This window comes from Trichosurus vulpecula, chromosome 7, assembly GCF_011100635.1.
Source record: "Trichosurus vulpecula isolate mTriVul1 chromosome 7, mTriVul1.pri, whole genome shotgun sequence".
Taxonomy (NCBI): Eukaryota; Metazoa; Chordata; class Mammalia; order Diprotodontia; family Phalangeridae; genus Trichosurus; species Trichosurus vulpecula.
The window spans coordinates 9,515,587-9,534,720 of record NC_050579.1 but is presented as its reverse complement, the minus strand read 5'-3'; the positions used below and the strand labels follow the sequence as shown (position 1 = coordinate 9,534,720).

General features: G+C 50.9%; 1 protein-coding gene across 2 annotated transcripts in view; it reads left to right on the top strand.

The window, feature by feature from the left end:
* The window catches only part of DIP2A (disco interacting protein 2 homolog A), a 117,499-nt gene extending 108,448 nt beyond the window's left edge, over nt 1-9,051 (top strand). Inside the window, exons 29-36 of one of the 2 annotated variants that reach the window (XM_036766993.1) lie at nt 152-322; nt 1,337-1,366; nt 2,107-2,168; nt 4,006-4,063; nt 5,763-5,837; nt 7,259-7,433; nt 8,114-8,237; nt 8,769-9,051. In XM_036766993.1, coding sequence (XP_036622888.1) covers nt 152-322; nt 1,337-1,366; nt 2,107-2,168; nt 4,006-4,063; nt 5,763-5,837; nt 7,259-7,433; nt 8,114-8,237; nt 8,769-9,021 — 948 coding nt within the window. In that variant the 3' untranslated portion in view covers nt 9,022-9,051. The remainder of the gene's footprint in view (nt 1-151; nt 323-1,336; nt 1,367-2,106; nt 2,169-4,005; nt 4,064-5,762; nt 5,838-7,258; nt 7,434-8,113; nt 8,238-8,768) is intronic. The other variant, XM_036766992.1, reaches the window with a different exon arrangement.
* Nucleotides 9,052-19,134: the final 10,083 nt, after the last annotated feature.

The following is a 19,134-nucleotide window of genomic DNA, read 5'->3' as shown; positions in this document are numbered from 1 at the left end:
GACATTGTCCCTGCCCTCAAGGGAGCACAGATGTGCCTTAGGCTGCCTGGGGCCCCAGTGGGAAATGGCCCAGCAGGGCTCTCTCCTTGAGCCTGAGTCATGGCCACGTTGGAGGATTCCTCACCCTGCCCGCTTCCCCATTCCCAAACAGGCAAAAAGCGTAAACCTGTCCTGCGTGCGCACGTGTATGGTGGTTGCGGAAGAGAGACCACGGATTGCGTTAACACAGTCCTTCTCCAAGCTGTTCAAAGACCTGGGCCTCTCTGCCCGGGCCGTGAGCACCACATTCGGATGCAGAGTGAATGTAGCCATTTGCTTACAGGTGAGACAAGCTCCTGCCCTGGGCCCAGAGATGCTTCCTTGGGGTTTCTCAAACTCAGGTGGGCACTGAGGTCCCAGGGAAATGGCCCTGACTGGGGTCTGAAGCCTCTCCAGGGTCTGTCCCTGGATACCCACTAGCCGTGTGATCTGTGGCCTTGAGGCCCTGGGCTTTTCTGTAAAATGGGCGGGTGGCACAGGAGTGACTGAAGGACTTGAGGGTCCCTTCTGCCCTGAGTATTCTGTGATTCCTTAGTTACTGTGGAAAATGAGACATCAGCATGTCAGAAAGCCTCTTTTTCTCAGCAGGTTGGCAGTTCACTTGGTCTTCAAGGCCTTGTCTTCCTTCCATTTCCTCAGTTTCTCCTCTCCCTTCCCTCCTGCTCTTAAATACTCTGTCAACCCCTAATTTATGAACCCAGTCGTTTGGACAGCATCTATGTCAGCAGCTTGCCAAGACTTCCTTGAAACACTGTCAGCAGAAGCTGTGTCTAAGGTCCCTTTTCTGTTGACTTAATGGGCTTCTGTATGTAAGCCTGTGACAAAGCCCACCCTGCCTACAGCCCGCAACTCAGTAAAAGACATGGGCGTTTTTCAAGCACCTGATGAGGAAAGAATGTGGGTGGTCCCTGTTGGAGGGACCTTTGGGAAGGGGGACATGGACATAGCACTGCTGTGGGAAGTCTTTTCAAGTCAGCATTCCCTTTACTGTTTCTTGGAGAAGTCTCTGTTGGCGGCCACCAGTGAGCCAGCCTGCTCCGGCCTGCTTTGTCCCCCACCTCCTGTTCTTGTCTCGGCTGGTCGTTCTGGGAGTTAACGTGGGCTGCCCTGTGCTTTAGGACCATCTTAACAGGATATTCCTTTCTTTTCTTGATGATGCAATGATGTGTTTTGTTCTATCTGACCGTGTGTCTCCTGTTCCTTGTTGCCTTTCTGTCTGTTTTCCTTTTGGCTGTTTCTCCTCTGTCCCCCTCCCTTTGCTGACCTCTGCTCCTTCTGCTTGTGGCCCCTCTGTCAGCCCAACAGGCTGGGAAAGCTGGCTGAGCAGGTATAGTGATGTGTGTGCATGTGCTACAGTCTTCCCCATCCTCGTAGGCCCCCAAGCTCAGGCCTCGCCCGCTCAGTCTCAGACTGGTGATTCCTTCTTTGGCCATCTGGTCTGACGACAGCCTTCTGCAGCTTCCAGATAGAGGCGGTTGTTGTATCGGGAGGGGAAGATGTGGATGTGTTACAGATTTCTTTCAAATCCTCATGTTATTGTGGGATTCGTTGTTGGGAACGAAGGGTGGGGGAGGCTGCTGGACTCGGCAAGACCACGTCCAGCATAGTGGCATGGACTCCTTTCCTCAGGGTGCATTCTTAGCGTGAAATGTTGGAGAATAAGTAGAAAAGGAAACTGACACTTCCTTTTGCAAATTCTCTGAGAAAACCTCTCATTATTATCCTTTGTGGAACCAGTTTAGATGATATGGCAGAGTCAGGCCAGTGCCCAGCTCTCAGACACCAGTCCCTTCATTGCCACCTGGGCTGTTTTTGCTCCAGTTTACCCTCCTAGGGAAGGAGGAAGCTAGCAGACCTCCCAGGGCCATTGGCCTTGAAGCTGCCCGGGGCTGTGCCCTGTGGGCTGTCCTGAAGCAGGCCTGGAGTAGCCAGAGTGGCGCAGTCCCTTCTGCACTTCCAAAAGCTTTTCTGGGAGAGCAGTGTACAAGACCATTTGTTACTGGCTGAATAAAAATACTGATTCTTGGGAGCCTTGATTCCAAAGAGTTAACTTTCCTTTCTCACCAGGGCACTGCCGGCCCCGACCCCACCACAGTGTACGTCGACATGCGGGCACTGCGCCACGACAGGTAAGTCTGTCCTCCTTTCTCTCCCCTGGGGAGCCGGAGGATGCAGTGGAAAAATTTCCTGGATAACGTGTGTCAGCAGCATGTTATTGATAACGACCTTTATGTATGCTGTGTCCACAAATCAGAAGCTATGTTCCTGGCATGACGGGTGCCTTTTAAACAGCATGGAAGTGTCTGCAAAGCTCTTATTTCTCTTACATGAATATGGAGAAATGCCCACGGGGCGCTGCAGGCTGAGTCTGCCTGTGCTTCCAGGAGGACCCTAAAGCAGTGGCCAATGGGCCCATAACCCCGAGGTTCTTAGCTTGGAGCCCAGGGCTCTGTCCCCTCCCCAGTGGAAGTTTACAAGCTTTTGCCCCAGTCCATCATTGCATTCATAGGTCGCGCTGTGGGCCAGGGGCACGTGTTTGTGAGGAGGGGGCTCGGGCAGGGACTCCTTCCATAGCAGTGCACGGGGCGAAGGTCCCCATGGCTGTGTCACAGGGACGTTGAGCTACGTCCAGCCTCCTGCTAGAGAGCTCGGCCCTGGATTTCATGACACTCTCCTGCTGTCTGCTCTTCCTCAGTCCTGTTAGCAGAAGCCTCATCTGGGCCTCGCAGGCAGTCTGGGGAGCCCTGGGATCTGCCCTGGACTTTGGCTTCTTGTACCTGTCCTCTATGTCATCCCATCAGCTCCCACAGACTGAGCTACCACTGTGATGCCGGTGATCTCTGTCCTGGGCCCCATGTCCATAGCAGATTCTCTATCTGTCACCCTGACGCTCATCCCTCCATGACACTTGTCCCTGCCAGATGCCCCTGCCCAGTGCCCCTGCCCACCCAGCACCCCCACTCAGCACCCCTGCCCAGCACCTGCCCAATGTCCTCACCCAGTGCCCCTGCCTGGAGCCCCTGCCCAGTGCCCCTGCCCAGTGCCCTTGCCCACCCAGGGCCCCCATCCAGTGCCCCTGCCCTTGCCCACCCAGCACCCCCACCTCTGGACTTCCGGCTATATCTGCTGACTACCTGGGGGCCCTCTGCAACTTAGCGTCCATTGCCTCTTGTCTTCCCTGCATGTTCAGCCAGTTGCAAAGTCTTAAAAACTCTGTAATGACTTAACTATCTTTCCTTTCTGTGCCATCACGCCACGGTCATCTTTGCTCCAACCCAGCTAGGCCCCGCTCTCTGAGAGAAGCCTTCTCGACGCCTCCTCCCAGTCGTGACCCTCTCTTAGCCTGTCTCTCCTCCTCCTCCCCCTGCTTCCCCCCAGACTAGGAGCTAGCTCCTGGAGGCACAGACAGGACTTTGATTTCTATCCCCATGCTTAGTATAGGGCCTGGCACACAGCAGGCGCTTAATCACTGCTAGTTGACCAACTGACAGACCTGGACTATTGCAACAGCTTTCCAGGGTTCATTCTCACCGCATCTGATCTACCCTCGGTCCCTCAAGCTGCCAGATTGTTATTCCTAAAGTGGAACCGAATCTGGGACTTCTTTGTGCCCAGAGAAGCTCTTCCCTCCTGCCTCTGCACAGAGGCCCTTTCAGGACACGCAGAGCCAAAGTGTGTACTTTGGGGAAGGAAGCTAATGTCATTTTGGCTAGAGAGATGCCCAGGGTGAGAACCTCGGGGATGTGTCTGCTGGTGAAAAGCAGACGTGCCTCAGTGGCCCCCTGTGCTTTCCAGGCTCCAGGCTGGGGCCCTGCTGACACCGTGTGCAGGACCACAGAAGTCCTTGGATGTAGCGTTTCCATTGTGACTATTCTTAGCTTCTAGATTACTAGATTACTGCATTTTCAAGGGTGCTTGGATACGTAGCCCAAATGTTTGTGACATTTTTTCTCTTTTTCATTTTAGGGTACGACTGGTAGAACGGGGCTCTCCACATAGTTTACCATTGATGGAGTCTGGAAAGGTAATGGAATGGCCCCGGGAGTATTCTGCCCACGTGAGCCCTGGGCTAATGTCATGGGGCATCAGCCTAGGTGAACCCTTCATCCCTCCTGCTGAATGCCTGGCCTCCCTCATCCTTCATGATTGAGCCTGAGAGGCAGATCAGGGAACACGGGAAGGACCTCGGGGGGCAGGCAGACCTCCCCTTGGCAGCCCTGCTCATCCTGCTCAGAGCAGAGCCCACATGGGCCACGGTTGGCGCCTGGAGCTGTGGCCCCATAAAATAAACAAGACAATTGAAGAAAGGTCAGATTTGCCTCATCTGGGCATAATGAACATTGCATTTTGAACGGGTGGGCAGTAATTCGATGCGTTGCAAGGCGTTATCAAGTGAATCCTGCTGACACTGGACTGGGTGTCTTTTACCTTCCCTCCAAATGCTTCTCTTCTTCCTCCTTGGCTCTTTCTGTGGTCCCAGCAGCGCCCTCGTGAGCCAGGCCCCTGACCTCCAGCCCTCACCCCTGGGCTCTTGATCTCTCTGCCCCACTCTGTGCCCACTCCAGGTCTGTCCAGGTCATTCCTTTTCCATCTGAGTTCCAGTGGCAGCCCATTACCTCCTTTCTTTGGCATCTGGCCCCTTCCTTCCTGCCGGGCATCTTATACTTGGACCCTTCTGCAGTTCTTCTAAACCCACCACACTGTGCTAGGCACCAGGGGCACAGAGCAACATGGGCCCTGACCTCTTGTACAAAGCTGGGGAGTTGGGGGCAGGGGTGGAACCAGGAAAGGCTTCCTGTAGAAAATGGGGTCTGTGCGGTGTCCTAGAGGTCAAAGGGACCCTGTGAGGTGGGGGGAGGGGAGGTCCCCTCCAGGCCTGGAGGATGGCTGGTTTGGCCAGACCTTAGAGTACAGGTGGGGACGAGAAAAACGGGCCAGACTCAGGTTGGGAAGGTTTTCAGAGCCAAATAGTGGCCATTGGGAGCCTCTGCAGCTGTTCCAGTCAAAAGGGTGTGTGGTCAGCTGGGGGCTGAAGGAAACTGTCCTTGCCACCACGTGTAGGACACCTTGAAAGGAAACAGGAGGCTGTACTGGGTAGCTCGACAGGATTTGAACTCCTGACTCCAGGGCTAGGGTTCCTTCCACTGACCCACGCTGCCCATTAACATGGAAAAGCTCAGTGTGGATCAGGGGCGTGTAGTCATTGGCAACCCTAACTCAATCCAGTGAGCATTTATTAGACACCTACTGTATGCGGAGTCTTGTGTTAGGTGCCACAGACATAGAGGCTCTCAGGTGGCTGACTGCTCCATATTAAGCCCCAAACAGTGTTGAGAACAAGAGACGCTTGGGAAGGCTTTTTAGGAGGCAGCTGAATTGATTTGAAGCAGTCATGGCCTTTTCCCCAACATTTTGATAAGAAAACACCCACAGGCATGGCCTGGTGAAGCATAAACCCTTTGCTGGGAGAGTGTCACAGAAAGCAGGGGAGCAGGGTCGAGAGGCACATCTAGGAGGGAGGACAGACCACAGCCTGGCAGCTGGAGAGCCCTCCCCTCATTTCTGCCTCTGACCACTTGTCCTTGGGGTGGGTCCCAGGCCTAAGTGGCGACATGTCCCCCAGGTCGCTGGGGTCAGACCTCATTGAAGGAGACACCCCCTCCCCGCCACCCCCTGTCCTCAGGCCCTTCCTCTGCCAACAAGGACACTCTTTCTCTTTGCAGATTCTTCCTGGTGTCAAAGTCATCATCGCTCACACAGAAACGAAGGGCCCCCTTGGTGACTCCCACCTGGGTGAGGTGAGCATCGGCCTTTGAGGTCTCGGGGTAGGTGGGCGAGGGTCTTGTAAAGAGTGGGGGTGCTGAGCATTGGGATTGTCCTCAGCTTCAGCCAAGCCAGCTTCTAGGGAGGACTTGAGCGAACGAGAAGGGAGTAGAACGTGGGTGGACAGCGCCTGATTCTGCCCCTGGTGCCATCTGTGACTGTAACCTCCTGACCTCCCCAGCAGCCTCTGCCATCCCTCCCTGTGGCCCTTTACCTCCTACTGTCCCACTCAGCCCAGCAGAAGGAGAAGAAAGGCAGCATGAGGTGTGGGGGTGGGAGGTAGTCAGGACCAGCCCAGAGTGGGTGGGGAAGGGGAGTTAAGCCTCTGGCATTGGTGCCCTGTGTGTGGCTGAGAGCCCTGTGCAGGGCCTGGATTTGCCTACCTGGCACTGCCTTGTGGGAGGCCATGGACTTGGGTCTGAAGTCTTAGCAGGAAGCCAGGGAGGGAGGAAAGAGTCTGAAATCACATCTCCCCATGGGACATCCCTCTTTGCATGCTGCCCATGTTGATTCCACATACTAACTTGGAGGACTCACTTGTTCCATCCATCAGACATTTATAAAGGTCCTACTCTGTGCCAGGCCCAGTGCCTGTTCCGGGGGGTACAGAGGACAGGACACAGGCTCTGCTCTCAGGAGCTGTTTCTTGTCCAATGGGAGGAGAGAAAAATCTGGATCCCTGGAAGGGTGTTCTGAGGACCAGGGCAGAGGTGTGGCCCCAGGTGTGGAGGGCAGAGTGTTGAGAGGACTATGTTGGCCCCTGGGCTGGGCCTGGCACCAAGGGGAGCCAAGAGGAGCCTGGAGGAGAGGGGGTCGAGGAGGTTGACTGAGGTCATGGGACACTTGGGACGTCAGGATCCAGAGCTTAGACTGTGCTTAGTAGGGGACAGCAAACCCTTCATTTCTGGAAATAAAACCTTTTATCATCACCAGTTTCCACATTTAGGCAAAGAATCACCTCTAATTGAGGATAGGTGTTTTTATAGCAGGTTAGTGGGTGAAATGTGTGCCAGGGCTTCCCCGTTGTCTCTCAGAGGGGTTGAAGGGAGCATCTGGGACCACATTGCCTGCCCAAAGCAAGCCTCAGGGATGCCTGGTCAGACGCTGAGCTTACTGGGGCTTCACATGGAAGGGTGCTGAGGTGGTCACGGCTAGGATCTGAGCCCACCACACCCATTCATCCACCTTCCTGCCACCACCGGAAGGTGCATAATGCCCAGTAGGCCTTGAGCCTGTCCTGCTGGCTCTCCAGTGCCTTGATGCAGAAGGCAGGGCTGTCCAGACCCTCAAGTTATGGATGCTGAAGTGGACCTCTTTTGTGCCCTTCACCTCTGCCTTGGTCCGTTTTGCGAGGCCTGTGCCCACAGGGTGTTGATGCTGGCGCTTCCTTCCCCAGATTTGGGTGAGCAGTCCACACAACGCCACAGGCTATTACACGGTCTATGGGGAGGAGTCTCTGCATGCTGACCACTTCAGTGCTCGGCTCAGTTTTGGAGACACCCAGACTATCTGGGCCAGGACAGGCTACCTGGGGTTTCTCCGAAGAACGGATCTCACTGATGCCAGTGGAGGTGAGAGGGGGAGGCAGGCCGAGAGCTAGCACTTTGCTTTGTGGAGCAAAGCCATGGGGTTCAGTTGGGCCAGAGAGAAAGGAACAGCCCTTGAAGATACACCCGTATTTGTACATCAGGGCCCCAGTGAAGAAACTGGCTTCTTCCACAGCCCTAGAAGTCCCCATTCATATCATTGTGAAAGTCTGGAGAAAAAAAAAAAAAGTCTGGTTTCACATCCCTTGTGGAAAGGCTTCTAATCAATCTGCCCTCAAGCTTTTATGAGGTACCTCGTGTGGACCTGGCACTGAGGATGCAAAGAGCCAGGGAAACAGCCTCTCCTGCTGCTCAAATGAAGGGAGACAGAAGGAGGGCTTAGAGCCTAAGCTTTAATAAAAGGACTTGTTCTGTGAAGTTTGGATTCAGTCAAAGGGCCGCACTTGGGGACGTAGAGAGCCTCATTGCATGCCCCGCCCCCACGGCCTAGGCTGTTGTTTGCCCACGGTATCAGGAAATGGAGGCAGAACTCCTAGAGTCATGTCCCTACAGCCTTCAGGCCACTGGAGAGACCTGCTCTTTGTCCTGAGCTGCTCATCTTGGGCCTCGGGACCGAGAACTGAATGCAGGCTGAGAGACTCGGGGTTTGTCTGTCTCCAGTGGCTTTGCAGGGGTTTTCTTTACACGGAGGGTGTTGTTCACAGAAAGGCACGATGCTCTGTATGTGGTCGGCTCTCTGGATGAAACCCTGGAGCTGAGAGGTATGAGGTACCATCCGATCGACATCGAGACCTCCGTGATCAGAGCCCACAAGAGCATTGCCGAGTGGTAAGAGCGGCTCCCGGGCCCCACTGATGGACAAGGGCCTGCCCTGGGCTCAGGGCTTGACTTCCTGAAGCCAGGCTGGGCTGTGTCTCCTGAGCCACGGGAAGAGCATTTCCCATGTGGATGAAGTGAGCTCTTCCCTAGATGTTGATGCGCTTCCACATTTCAATGGGCCGTGTTCTTCCAAATCACCCTGGGAAGGAGAGGGGAGATACAGGGGCCATCTTGTGGCCCGCTCAATGTGGCCTAGGTCCCTTCTGTAGTTGGTGTCCATTGGAACCTAGGGGGCAAGTGCTCCTGATGCCTGGTCCAGGCCCTTCCTAATTTGGGGCTTGTTTTGCCTTTTGCTTACTTGGCTTTTACTTTCTCTTTTGTTGGCTGGTTTTTAAACCAAGGGGATCCCGAGGTACATCATAGAAAAACAGTGGCTCCATGGAGAGCCTCAACCCCCTCTCTGATGAAATACATGGCCCTCAATTTCTCTTAAAATGGGTGATTTTTAGAGAGCAAACTGACTGTGTTCCCTGTCCCCAGTGCCGTGTTTACATGGACCAACCTGCTGGTGGTGGTAGTGGAACTGGAAGGCCCTGAGCAGGAAGCCCTGGACTTGGTGGCGCTGGTGACCAATGTGGTTCTCGAGGAACACTTCCTCATCGTGGGCGTGGTGGTCATCGTGGACCCGGGCGTCATCCCCATCAATTCTCGGGGCGAGAAGCAGCGTATGCACTTGCGGGATGGATTCCTGGCCGACCAGCTGGACCCTATTTACGTGGCCTATAACATGTGAAAGCAGGGCCCAGATGCCCTAGCACTGAGATTGAGCCCCCCCCCCCCCCCCCACTGCTCAGAATTAAAGCCCCGAGGGGGTGGGGGTGGGGCTGCCCCAGAAAAGGGAAATCAAGCTACTTTGACTGTCATCTCTGCGGCTTCGCCCATTCTGATACTTGTCAATAGCAAATTTAGGGAGAGATCCCTGGAATTCTTCGAGATTTGCTCAAGACTGCTAAGGGCAGGCCCCAGAGCAATGCAGATGTCAGCCGTTTGGGGCCCTGGGCTGGGCAGGGGACAGAACAGAAGGGTGTGTGCCTCACTCCCTCTGGAGGGTGTCGGTCCTGCTTCCAGGACCCTGCTGAGCATTGGGATGGTGGTGTTGTGGGGGTGGGGGGTGGTATTGGCACGTGCCTCGGGGGCTTGGCAGACCCAGGCTTTGCTCTCTACTGTATTCTTAGAGTTTTTGCACATGTTTTAAAAATCGGAGATGCAATACCTGCTTTTTTATGGTTTGTTTTTTTGATTGATTTATTCACTCCCATGTCTAGCAGACAAGTCCATTCATATGATGTTAAATCTGGAAGGGACCATAGAAATAAACCAGTGCAACCTCCTCATTTTAAAGGTGTGGAAACTGAGCCCAAGAAAGGGGACGGTGACCGACAGAGCCAGAAGCAGGACCCGGGTCTGCTGTCTCCTCCTGAGGGCTTGCCCTCTCCCCCACCCCCGTGCCACGCTGCTTCCCCCCAATGCCCATCTCTTGTATCTCAGTTATCCTGTGAAACCTCACAGGCCTGTAAAAATGAATTCTGCATATACAGAGTTACTAATCCTCACTAATAGTGCCATATTGGACTGGATCTGGGTGTTTTACGAGGATAAATTCACAGCTCCGAAAGGTCTCATGTGGAGGAGGCTTCAGTACTTTCACTTATGCCCCTAACTTCACATGATAGAGTTGCTTGTTCCCGTGATGCTAAAATGTTTGTTGGGAAAATTACCATCCACACAGAGGAATTTTATGAGATGCTTGTTTTCATTCCAGATCGGTAAGATCTGAAGTGTTGAGCTGGGGAACATGCCTGGAAAAGACCTTGATGTTCCACTGCGGCAGCCCCCTCCCCCCCCCCACACACACACGTGCATGCACATCCCCTTCCTGTTGCTGCTGCTGTTGCTGCACACGCTTTGACATGGTAGTCATGCCCCTGTGACCTGGGTTTGCTCCAAGTACATGCAGTCGGGTCCACTTTGGTTCACCAGTTGGAATATCAGCCTGATAGACTATTGCAGTGAAGGGGAGACAGAACAAGAAGGTGAAATCCTTCAGATACTCCAAGTATTTGAAGACAAGCACGAGTCTAGCAAATAGATTATTTTTATACACTAATAAAAAGTATGTTCTAAACAGTTAGTTTTGGGGACCGGGGGAATGTCTAATGCATGTGCTCACAGCGAGAGCCAGGCTTCTCCGCAAGGTGAATCTGCCTGGATCGGTGCCCAAGAAAGCTGGTTGTTCTTCAGTATATGGAAACCAAATGAGTCTCACTGACACGGCGGGCAGATTGTAGAGGGTTGCCCTTATCTGCCAGCAAATAACTCCATAGAGAGTAGTTCTGTTTGCCCTTATGGTGTTTGACTGTGGTGTATGATAAAAATGCATATTAAAACTCTAATTAGACATATTGTAATTATGTACAGAATTGTATAACTTATTATTCAAAGCCCAGTGGTCTTCGCGGTAGACCAACGGGCGTTCCTTATAATAGGATGGCTGGCGAGGGAAAAGAACCACCTAACCCTAATTTTCATGTGGTAGTTTTATAGCAAATGAAGCATTGTAAGATTTTTGTATTGAAAGATTGGTGACAGTAAGACAAGCTGCCTTGTAAAGTAAGATTTTCAAAAGCACATTAAAAACATTTAAAATTACTTCTGGAAATTAGTCTTATTTAATCACATTAAAAAGCTGTGATGTCAGCAACTGAATAACAACCTCCAGCAGATGTACACCCTGCTGCCGCCGCCTCCTTACGTAGAGTGGCTGGGCCAGTAACAGCCCGAGTTCTCAAGGCCGAGGCGTCTGCTGTCCGGGGAAGATCATTAGTGGGTGCTGTGGAGTAGTCGCAATCCGCACTAGTGGGTGTAACGCCAACACCGCTGAAGGCATCCATCTATCAGGTTTTTATCACAAGGTCGTTACCTTTTTGACATCCTAATTATTCACACTCTACACACGTCCTGCAAATAGAACTAAACAAGGAGTCTTCCAAAATGGAAGAGGTCAACTTCCCCCAAAGAACTAAGGAAATAAAGGAGAGAGGACAGAAGGGCGGCAGCCAGGACAGGATAAGAAAATGAGCAGGAGGCCGGACGATGCCGTGAGCGACTTGATGGAAGGGGCGTCACCATGCCAGGCCCTGAGAGATCCCGAAGAAGTGGTCAGAGGGAAAAGTGACCAGTGACCCAAGAAGCAAGGCCAGGTGTAATCCAAGACACAAGTTGGAAAACCAAGTGTTTTTTTTCCCCTTAAATGGAGCTAGTTCTGGTATCTGAACAAGAAGTGCCTACGTACACATGTGGCTGAATGAAGGTGGAGAAAATCACACCGCTGTTGTGAGACCACAACTTAATGATACGTGACCTCAACTAGGCCCTCAACTAGGCCCTCGGGCAGCCTGACTCTACCTCCCTTATCAATGGCCTGTCCAGACCTTCTCATTCCTCCTCAGACTTCCCATGGTGCCTCTTTCCTCCCACTCTCTCAGCTGAGAACTTGCCTCATGTTTTACAGAAAAAAAAAATGAGACCATTTGCTGTGAGTTCTCTCTTCTCCCCTCTTGCTTACCTTCTGCCCCTTTCTCCTCCTTCAGCCCTGTCTCCCATGACGAGGTGGCCTTACTCCTCACCTAATTAAATGATCCCGTTCCATCTTGTCTTCTGCAAATTGCCCCCTCTGACCATTATCTGCACTCTGTCCCCTATTTTCAGTGTCTTCCTCGCTACTGGCTCCTTCCCTTCAACTATGCCCGTGTCTCCGCCATTCTGAAAAAAGTCTCTTCTGCCCTTTGTGGCTAAGCTCAAAAAGCCCGTCTACACCAAGCTTGCAATCTCTTCTCACTCTCTTCTTAACCCCTTACAGTCTGGCTTCTGACCCCTTCATTCCACCCACACTGCCCTCTCCACAGTGCCGGGTGATCTCTTAGTGGCAGTCCTAATGCTCCTTGACCTTTCTGCAGCCTTGGATGCTGTGGGTTACCCTCTCCTCCTGGATTCTTTCTTCCCCCTCCTGGTTCTCCTACCTCTATGACCACTCTTCCTGCCCCAAACTCCATGCTGATCTCCAATCTCCAATCTCCAACTACCTTTCAGACATTTGGAGCTGAACATCCAGTAGACGTCTTAAAACTCAATACATCCAAAACAGAACTCATCTTTCCCCCAAACCCTCCCCCCTCCCCCTTCCATATCACTATGGGGGCATTTTCATCCTCCCAGTCCCTTAGTCTTCCAATCTAGGAGTCATCCAGAACTCCAGCCTCTCAACCTCCAGATTGAATATGGTACCAAAGCCTGTCGATTTCACCTTTGCAAGATATATGCCTGTGTCTCCTTTGACAATGCCCCCATCCTGGTCCAGGCCTTTATCACTTCATGCCTGGACTATGGCAGTAGCCGCCAGGCAGGGGGGAGGATCTGCCTGCCTCAGATCTCTCCTCACTTCACTCCAGTCTGCAGCCACCAGTGATTTTCCTAAAGGATGGGTCTGAACCTGTCGCCTTGCTACTCAACAAACTCCAGTGGCTCCTCATTGCCTCCAGCATCAAATTTAAAGTGCTCAGATTGGCCTTCGAAGCCCTTCATCCCCTGGCCCTTCCTCCCTTCCAGCCTTCTTGCACCTCACTCTCCAACAGGTCCTCTTCGACCCAGTGACCCCAGCCTCCTGGCTGTTCCCCACACAAGACCCTCCATCTCTTGCTTCCAGGCGTTTTCTCTGGCCATCACCCTCAAAGGCCCTCAGAAGGGCCACTGATGAGAAGAAAGCCCCAATATACATCAGCATATTTATAGGAGTACTTTTTTGTGATAGCAAAGAATTGGAAACAAGTTATGCTTGATTGGAGTACATGAATGTCATGGAATATTATTATGCAATAAGGAATGACAAATGTGATGAATGCAAACGGTGTGGGAAGACTGATATGAACTGATGCAGAGGGAAGTCAGCAGGGCCAAGAAAGCAGCCTCTGCAGCAACAGTGCACCAAAAAAAGAAAGAAAAAAATCAAAAGTCAGCGTTTAAAACTACAAAGAACGCGAACCACAGCTATCCCTCTGCAGAGCTGGGAGGCGCACAAAGGCTGCACAATGCCCGTTGGCAGACTTCTTTAGTCACTGATCGGAAGCTGATCCCAGCCCCTTTTTTTGTCTTTGCAAAATACTGTTTGATCTATGGGATGGCTCCCTGAGAGGAAACGGGGAAGGATATTGGGGAAATTGTAGTGGTGGAAAAAAAAAAAAGGCTATTTTAAAAAACCAATTATCTGTAAAATGCAAGGAAGAGAGTCTTAACTTTTTTTCTTCCAAGAAATTGTACAAGAGAATTTCCCTAAGGGGCAGATCCATAGAATTCAACAGACTTGCAGGGAAATACCAAAAACAACTTAACCAAACAGCTTTAATCACAAAGGGGACATCTTGCAAGGATCTAAGGAGAATGGTATCACCTCCATTATTAAGGTCCACCAATTAGAATCATGGGGAATTATTGTGAGAAAAGCTGGAATATGATTAGTGTTGGACATCAAGCCCAGAGTCTTCTCCCCAGCTAAATGAGGGGTAACACAGACAGCCCGTCTAATTTCTCCAAGGCCTGCAGCATTCCCAAGCTGATCAGCCTGATCAGAGACTGGCATGAAAACTGGTTCAGAAACCAGCCTCCGGTTCATTTTGTGAGGGACCAACAATGAACGTCCGGTCAAACTTTAAATCCCTTGAAAGGATTTCATCTATGACCTGACTTCTGAGGTGAGGAGGGATTGATCAGGACGCTAGCTCAGAACTTTTTAAAAAAATGATTTTTTGTTTACCCAAATTGGGGGGCGGGGGGAGGGAGGGACAAGGAATAAATCAGCACCAGACTAAGGGAAGTGAAAAAACTAGACTTAACCTTCACCTAAGGCCTTCTGCCTGGGTGGGGGGATGGGGTCCTAGCTATAGCAAGTAGGGTGGGGAGGTGGAGAGGGGAAGGAGGGGGAACTCAAAATGTAACAAACAATAACAAAAAAGCAATGGTCTCCCAAAGTAGTCACAGAAAAAAGATAATATTGAGGACAAGACAAATAATTGGAATGTGCCAAACACAATCCTTTATCACCTAAATTTTAAGACCTATTTAAATAATTCTCAGATCTTTTACTTCTTTTTCTCAGCTCACTTGAGAAATGGCCCTAAGTGACGTTGAATATAAAGTGTGGACTCCCCCGCCGCAAACAGCTTTGTCCGTATTCAAAGCTAACAAAGCGTCTTCTGTAGGAAGTGTGGGTGGTGAAAGGAAGCTTCCAAATGAGGTGGCTCTTTGCAAAAATAGGGGTGAATCCCCCCGTGTTTCTGCCAAGCATGGCCACTGTCTTCCACCATTCACGGTTGTTTCTCTGCACACTGGAGGGACTGAGGGAGGAGTGGTCTGAGTATGGGTGTGGTCAAACAGTGAGCCCAGTATTGCTTAGCCTACCTTTCCATCTCCAATTTTTGAGGGGGGAAAAAGGCTAAAATACATTTTTCTAACACATTCAGATTACACAAAATAATGTGGACTTTGCTGGATACTAGAGAAGGGCTTTGGAGATCATTCGGCCGAATCCTTCCCTCATTCTTCATGTGAAGAAGCAGGCCCAGAGGGAGTGCCTGAGAGCCCATGAGTTTTGCCCAGCGCTTAAAGACTCCTTTATGTTATTAAGTTATGCCACCATTTTTAAAGTGACTCTGGGATTAAAGTTTTCAGCAAATTTTTACCCAAGCAACTTTTCAATTAAAAGCTACTGAGGGCCTAAAACAGGCTTTTGGTGACATACCATGAAATTCTGGAATCAATCTCCCCCCCCCCCAATGTTTCTTGGTGTTTAGTACTCATGTTTACCATTTCTAACTGAAACCCAATGCAAAAATGTTTTTTCCACAGCCTCAGCTGCCTCGTCTGTAAAATTGTATTGACTAGAAAAATTATTCCATTGCTCAGCTTTGGGGTTTAGGCTCGTCCACTTGACAAGGGCAAGGAATGTCAAATATTCACACTTGGGCTAAGCATCGTCACTACCTAGTCAAGTTCTTTGGCGAGACTCCATGACCACGTTCGGCTCGTGGATAGGGAAAATGGAAAGAGACTTTTGCAAGAGCGTGTTTCCGCCACTCAGCATTTCAGGATCCATTTTTATCAGCTTTTGATAGGCCAAGAGCATCATTCGATAGGAAACGCCTCCAGGTTTTTAAGAGTGTTGGGCTTTCTTTCACGGTGGATGGGGCGCAGGCCCAACCCCGTCCTCTGAGCACACTTCAATGTACAACCCTAACTTTCTGCATTGGACACGTGACTTTTTAAGTCTCCATCATGACCCTGTGTAGAAATGTGTCTTCTGCACTTTGACGGGACCTACTTAAAAAATCTTGGCTCCTTTGTAGGTCAATCTTGACTCATATTTCAGGACAAAAGTCAGATTTGAGAGCAGTCATTACCCAGGTATCAGGAAAGCCATTCCAGAAGAAATATGCCAGGGAAGGGAGGGGGTGAGGAGTGAAGTTTTTAAAATTCCTGTCATTGTGACCAATTTCAGGAACAGGGATGAGCGTGAGGAGACCAGCAGCGTGAAGGGGACGTCTTGGCTTCTTCTCCCCGATAATCAATGGGGTTCCAATAAGCCCAGGACCGCCCCCCCCCGCCCCCGTCCTGGCTTTGTGGCTTTGCTGCTGGCCTTTCAGCCTGCTCCGAGAGGGTCCAGGCCCCTTGGCTCTGCTTCACGGCTTTTAAAATAATCTTCCTTGATGACGTCCCTTTTTAACCCTTCCTTTCTTCTCATTCTTTTCTTGTTTATTTCATGAGACAGAAATATTGGGAGAAATAAAGTAAAAAGAAAAACAGCCCCCTAAGAGCCCATGTGGGATGGATGCGGCTGATCTGTTCATTCTGAAGATGAAAGGACGCCTCCGTCTGCGCTGCGATTTGGCGACTTTGGCTGGCTGTGGACGAGTAAGACATTCTTGCTTGTTGGTGGGAGGTCTCTGCAGGTATCACAGAGTGTGGCCTTGCAGCCCCATGAGGTTCAAGTAAAGGCACTTGACTTAAAAGCTTTTGAAAGAAGCAAAAAAGTTCAGGAAAAGAAGCGGGTAACTCCTCCTCCAGTGGTATGCAATGGTACTTAAGTCGATTTTCCCTTGAAGAAAAGACACCCAGGGTTGGAGCACCTGGGCAGTCCTTATTTTCCTGCCTTTAACGGTTGTAATGTTTAATCTTTAATCATAAAAGTTTAGGCTTTCAGGATTACAGAATTTACAAATCAAGGCGACTAAATTTATTTTTAAGATCATGCTTTTGTAGCTAAAAAATACATCCGGTTGCCTTGATTTTTAAATTTTGTTCCTAAATGTTCAAGAGATAACTCAGTTAAGCAACTTATTTTTCTCACATACTTTTCCTGTGGTAATAAGAAGCGAAAAATAATAGAAAAAAAAAACGAGCCTAAGATCCTGGAGTGGTTCACTAGTTCCTTCTTTGGTGGATTAAGGCAAACAGAGGTTAAATGACTTGACCAGGGTCACACAGCTAGTAAGTGTCTGAGGTCAAATTAGAACTCAGGTCTTCCTATCTCCAGGCCCACTGCTCCATCTACTGAGCCACCTAACTAACTCTATTAGCCTAACTAGGAGAAGAAAAAAAAGGACTGTCTATGAGCCGTTAGTTCCTCAAAGGCAGACCCGATTGTCTTGGAGAATCAATCCCGTTGACCACTTTGATTCCGTCATTTCTGGGGCAAAGAGCATTTTCCTTCACAGAGAAAAGAGAAGCAAGGCCAGGACTGATCAGCTCTGCCTTCTCTCTGTTGTCGTGATCAATATTCCATCCACCCCAAGCGCAGTCTGGGCCTTTCTTCAGGGGAAAATGCAGTGAGTTCCATTTTGGATCGGTGAGTGAGAGCAGCAGAGGGGGCAGCACCAACATGGCAGTGGGGAAGGGAGCGGCGCCTATTGACCCCCGACTCCAGACAGATCTACCAAATGCACCAGCCAAGTCCTGAGTGAGAGCCACAGTTGGAGGCACCTGCCCGGCCCTCCAGAGTGGGGAAAGGGACAGCAGGTGGCAGCTGGGGAGGAGGCAAAGGAAAAGCACCTGAGAGCACAGGGCAGTCACGTCAGCAAGCACTGATGAAGCCTCTTCTGTTCCCAATCCAGGCAGTCTGGGCCCACTGACTCTAGGGACACCTGGCCCTGCTGGGCTCAGAGTTCACCCCCATGTCACAGCCTCAGCACAACAGGCAGCACACATTTATAATGGTGACCTTCATCAAGAAAGAGAGATGCTGTTAGAAAGGTTCATCTTCCCCAAAGCGGGTTGTTGGAGCAGCTTCTGCTGCTTACTTTTACTCAAGGGAGTTTACATTTTCCTGTGGAGTCATTTCCCTCTCTGTCCGTGCAAGGACACATGTCCCTGTTCAGGATGACTCCAGAGAAACTTTCTAGAGCAAGTGACAAGGACCCTCTTTACAGCCAGAGAGAACATCTGGCCTGGCGAGCTGTCCTTTGGGGCCATGGGGGGCAATGCACAGAAGTGTGGGCAGTCCTACCTTGTACCCTTCAGTGCTCACGAGCTGGTTGGGAAGAGAGGCAGTCTGGCTGGAGGGAGAGATGGTGTGGGGCAGTGCAGAGAGAGCCGGCCTCAGACACATACTGGCTGTGTGACCCTGGACAAATCACTGAGCCTCTCAGTGCCCCAGGCCACCCCCGAGGATTGTCTGAGTTATAGAGCACCTGTAAGTTCCCTTGCTGGGAGCACTTTACACATTTACACCCATATCCTTATGTACATATAAACATACAGAATATACTTATAAACTTGCCTTTCTTGGTTATTTGTGCTAATAATAGAGGAGCCACTTCTCTATGTCCTCTGAGACCTCAGGGCCAGAAAGCCTTATCCTCTAATCTCATGAAGAGCAAACCAGTATTAGAGCTAGAGAACAGATGGTCCAGGACAGAGCCTTGAGGGGTGCCCAGAGCTAAGGGTTGTGAAACATTTGATCAAAGCCATCAAAGGAGGCTGAGAAGGAACAGTAAGGCTGCTAAGAAGAGAAGCAATTGATTCAATGCTTACTGTATGTCAGGCACCATGCTAAGCACAGGGGATCCAAATACAAGCCAAGAAGATAGGCCTCTGTGCCCTCGTTCAGCTTCCATTCTAACTAGGAAAGACAGTGTGAATCAGGGAACTGTAAAGGAGAGAGAGGAAACAGCTGTCGGGGAGGGTCTCCAGGGGGGCTACATTGTGATACAAGCCTGGAGTGGGAGCCTAGGCATTGATGAGGGGCAGCATGCCTGGGGTCCTTTCTCAAATGGGGATTTTGGGGAAGGAGCCACTTCCTTTCTCTAATCTTAACCCTGACACTGGCCCCCCCCCCCCCACCCCGAGTGAGTAGGGCCTCCTGGTGGAGGTGAGATGAGGGGAAGGAGAGTTCCAAAGAGTGAGTTGTGAGAACAGTGAGGAGACCCCAGTACTGGACAGAGGATGGAAAAGAAGTCATTGGACTGAGCAGTTAGAAGGCCATGTTTCATCTGAATGGTGGAGGAGAAGCAAGTGGCCAATGAGAAATCAGAGGCAAGAAGCATAGATAGCATCTTCTTGGGGTTTGGCTATGAAAGGGAAGGGACAGGTGGTCAGTGGGGTCAGATAGAAACAATCCAAGGAGGGGGAGATGGGGCGTGTTTGTGGCAGCCAAGAGGAGGAGTCTGTCAAATTCATCAGTGCCTGCCTTGGGCTGGGCACCATGCTCAGCCATGGGATTACAAAGACAGATAGGAAACAGCTCCTGCCCTTAGGGAGCTTACATTCTACCAGGGACCACAATGTGTACATATATGAGGAC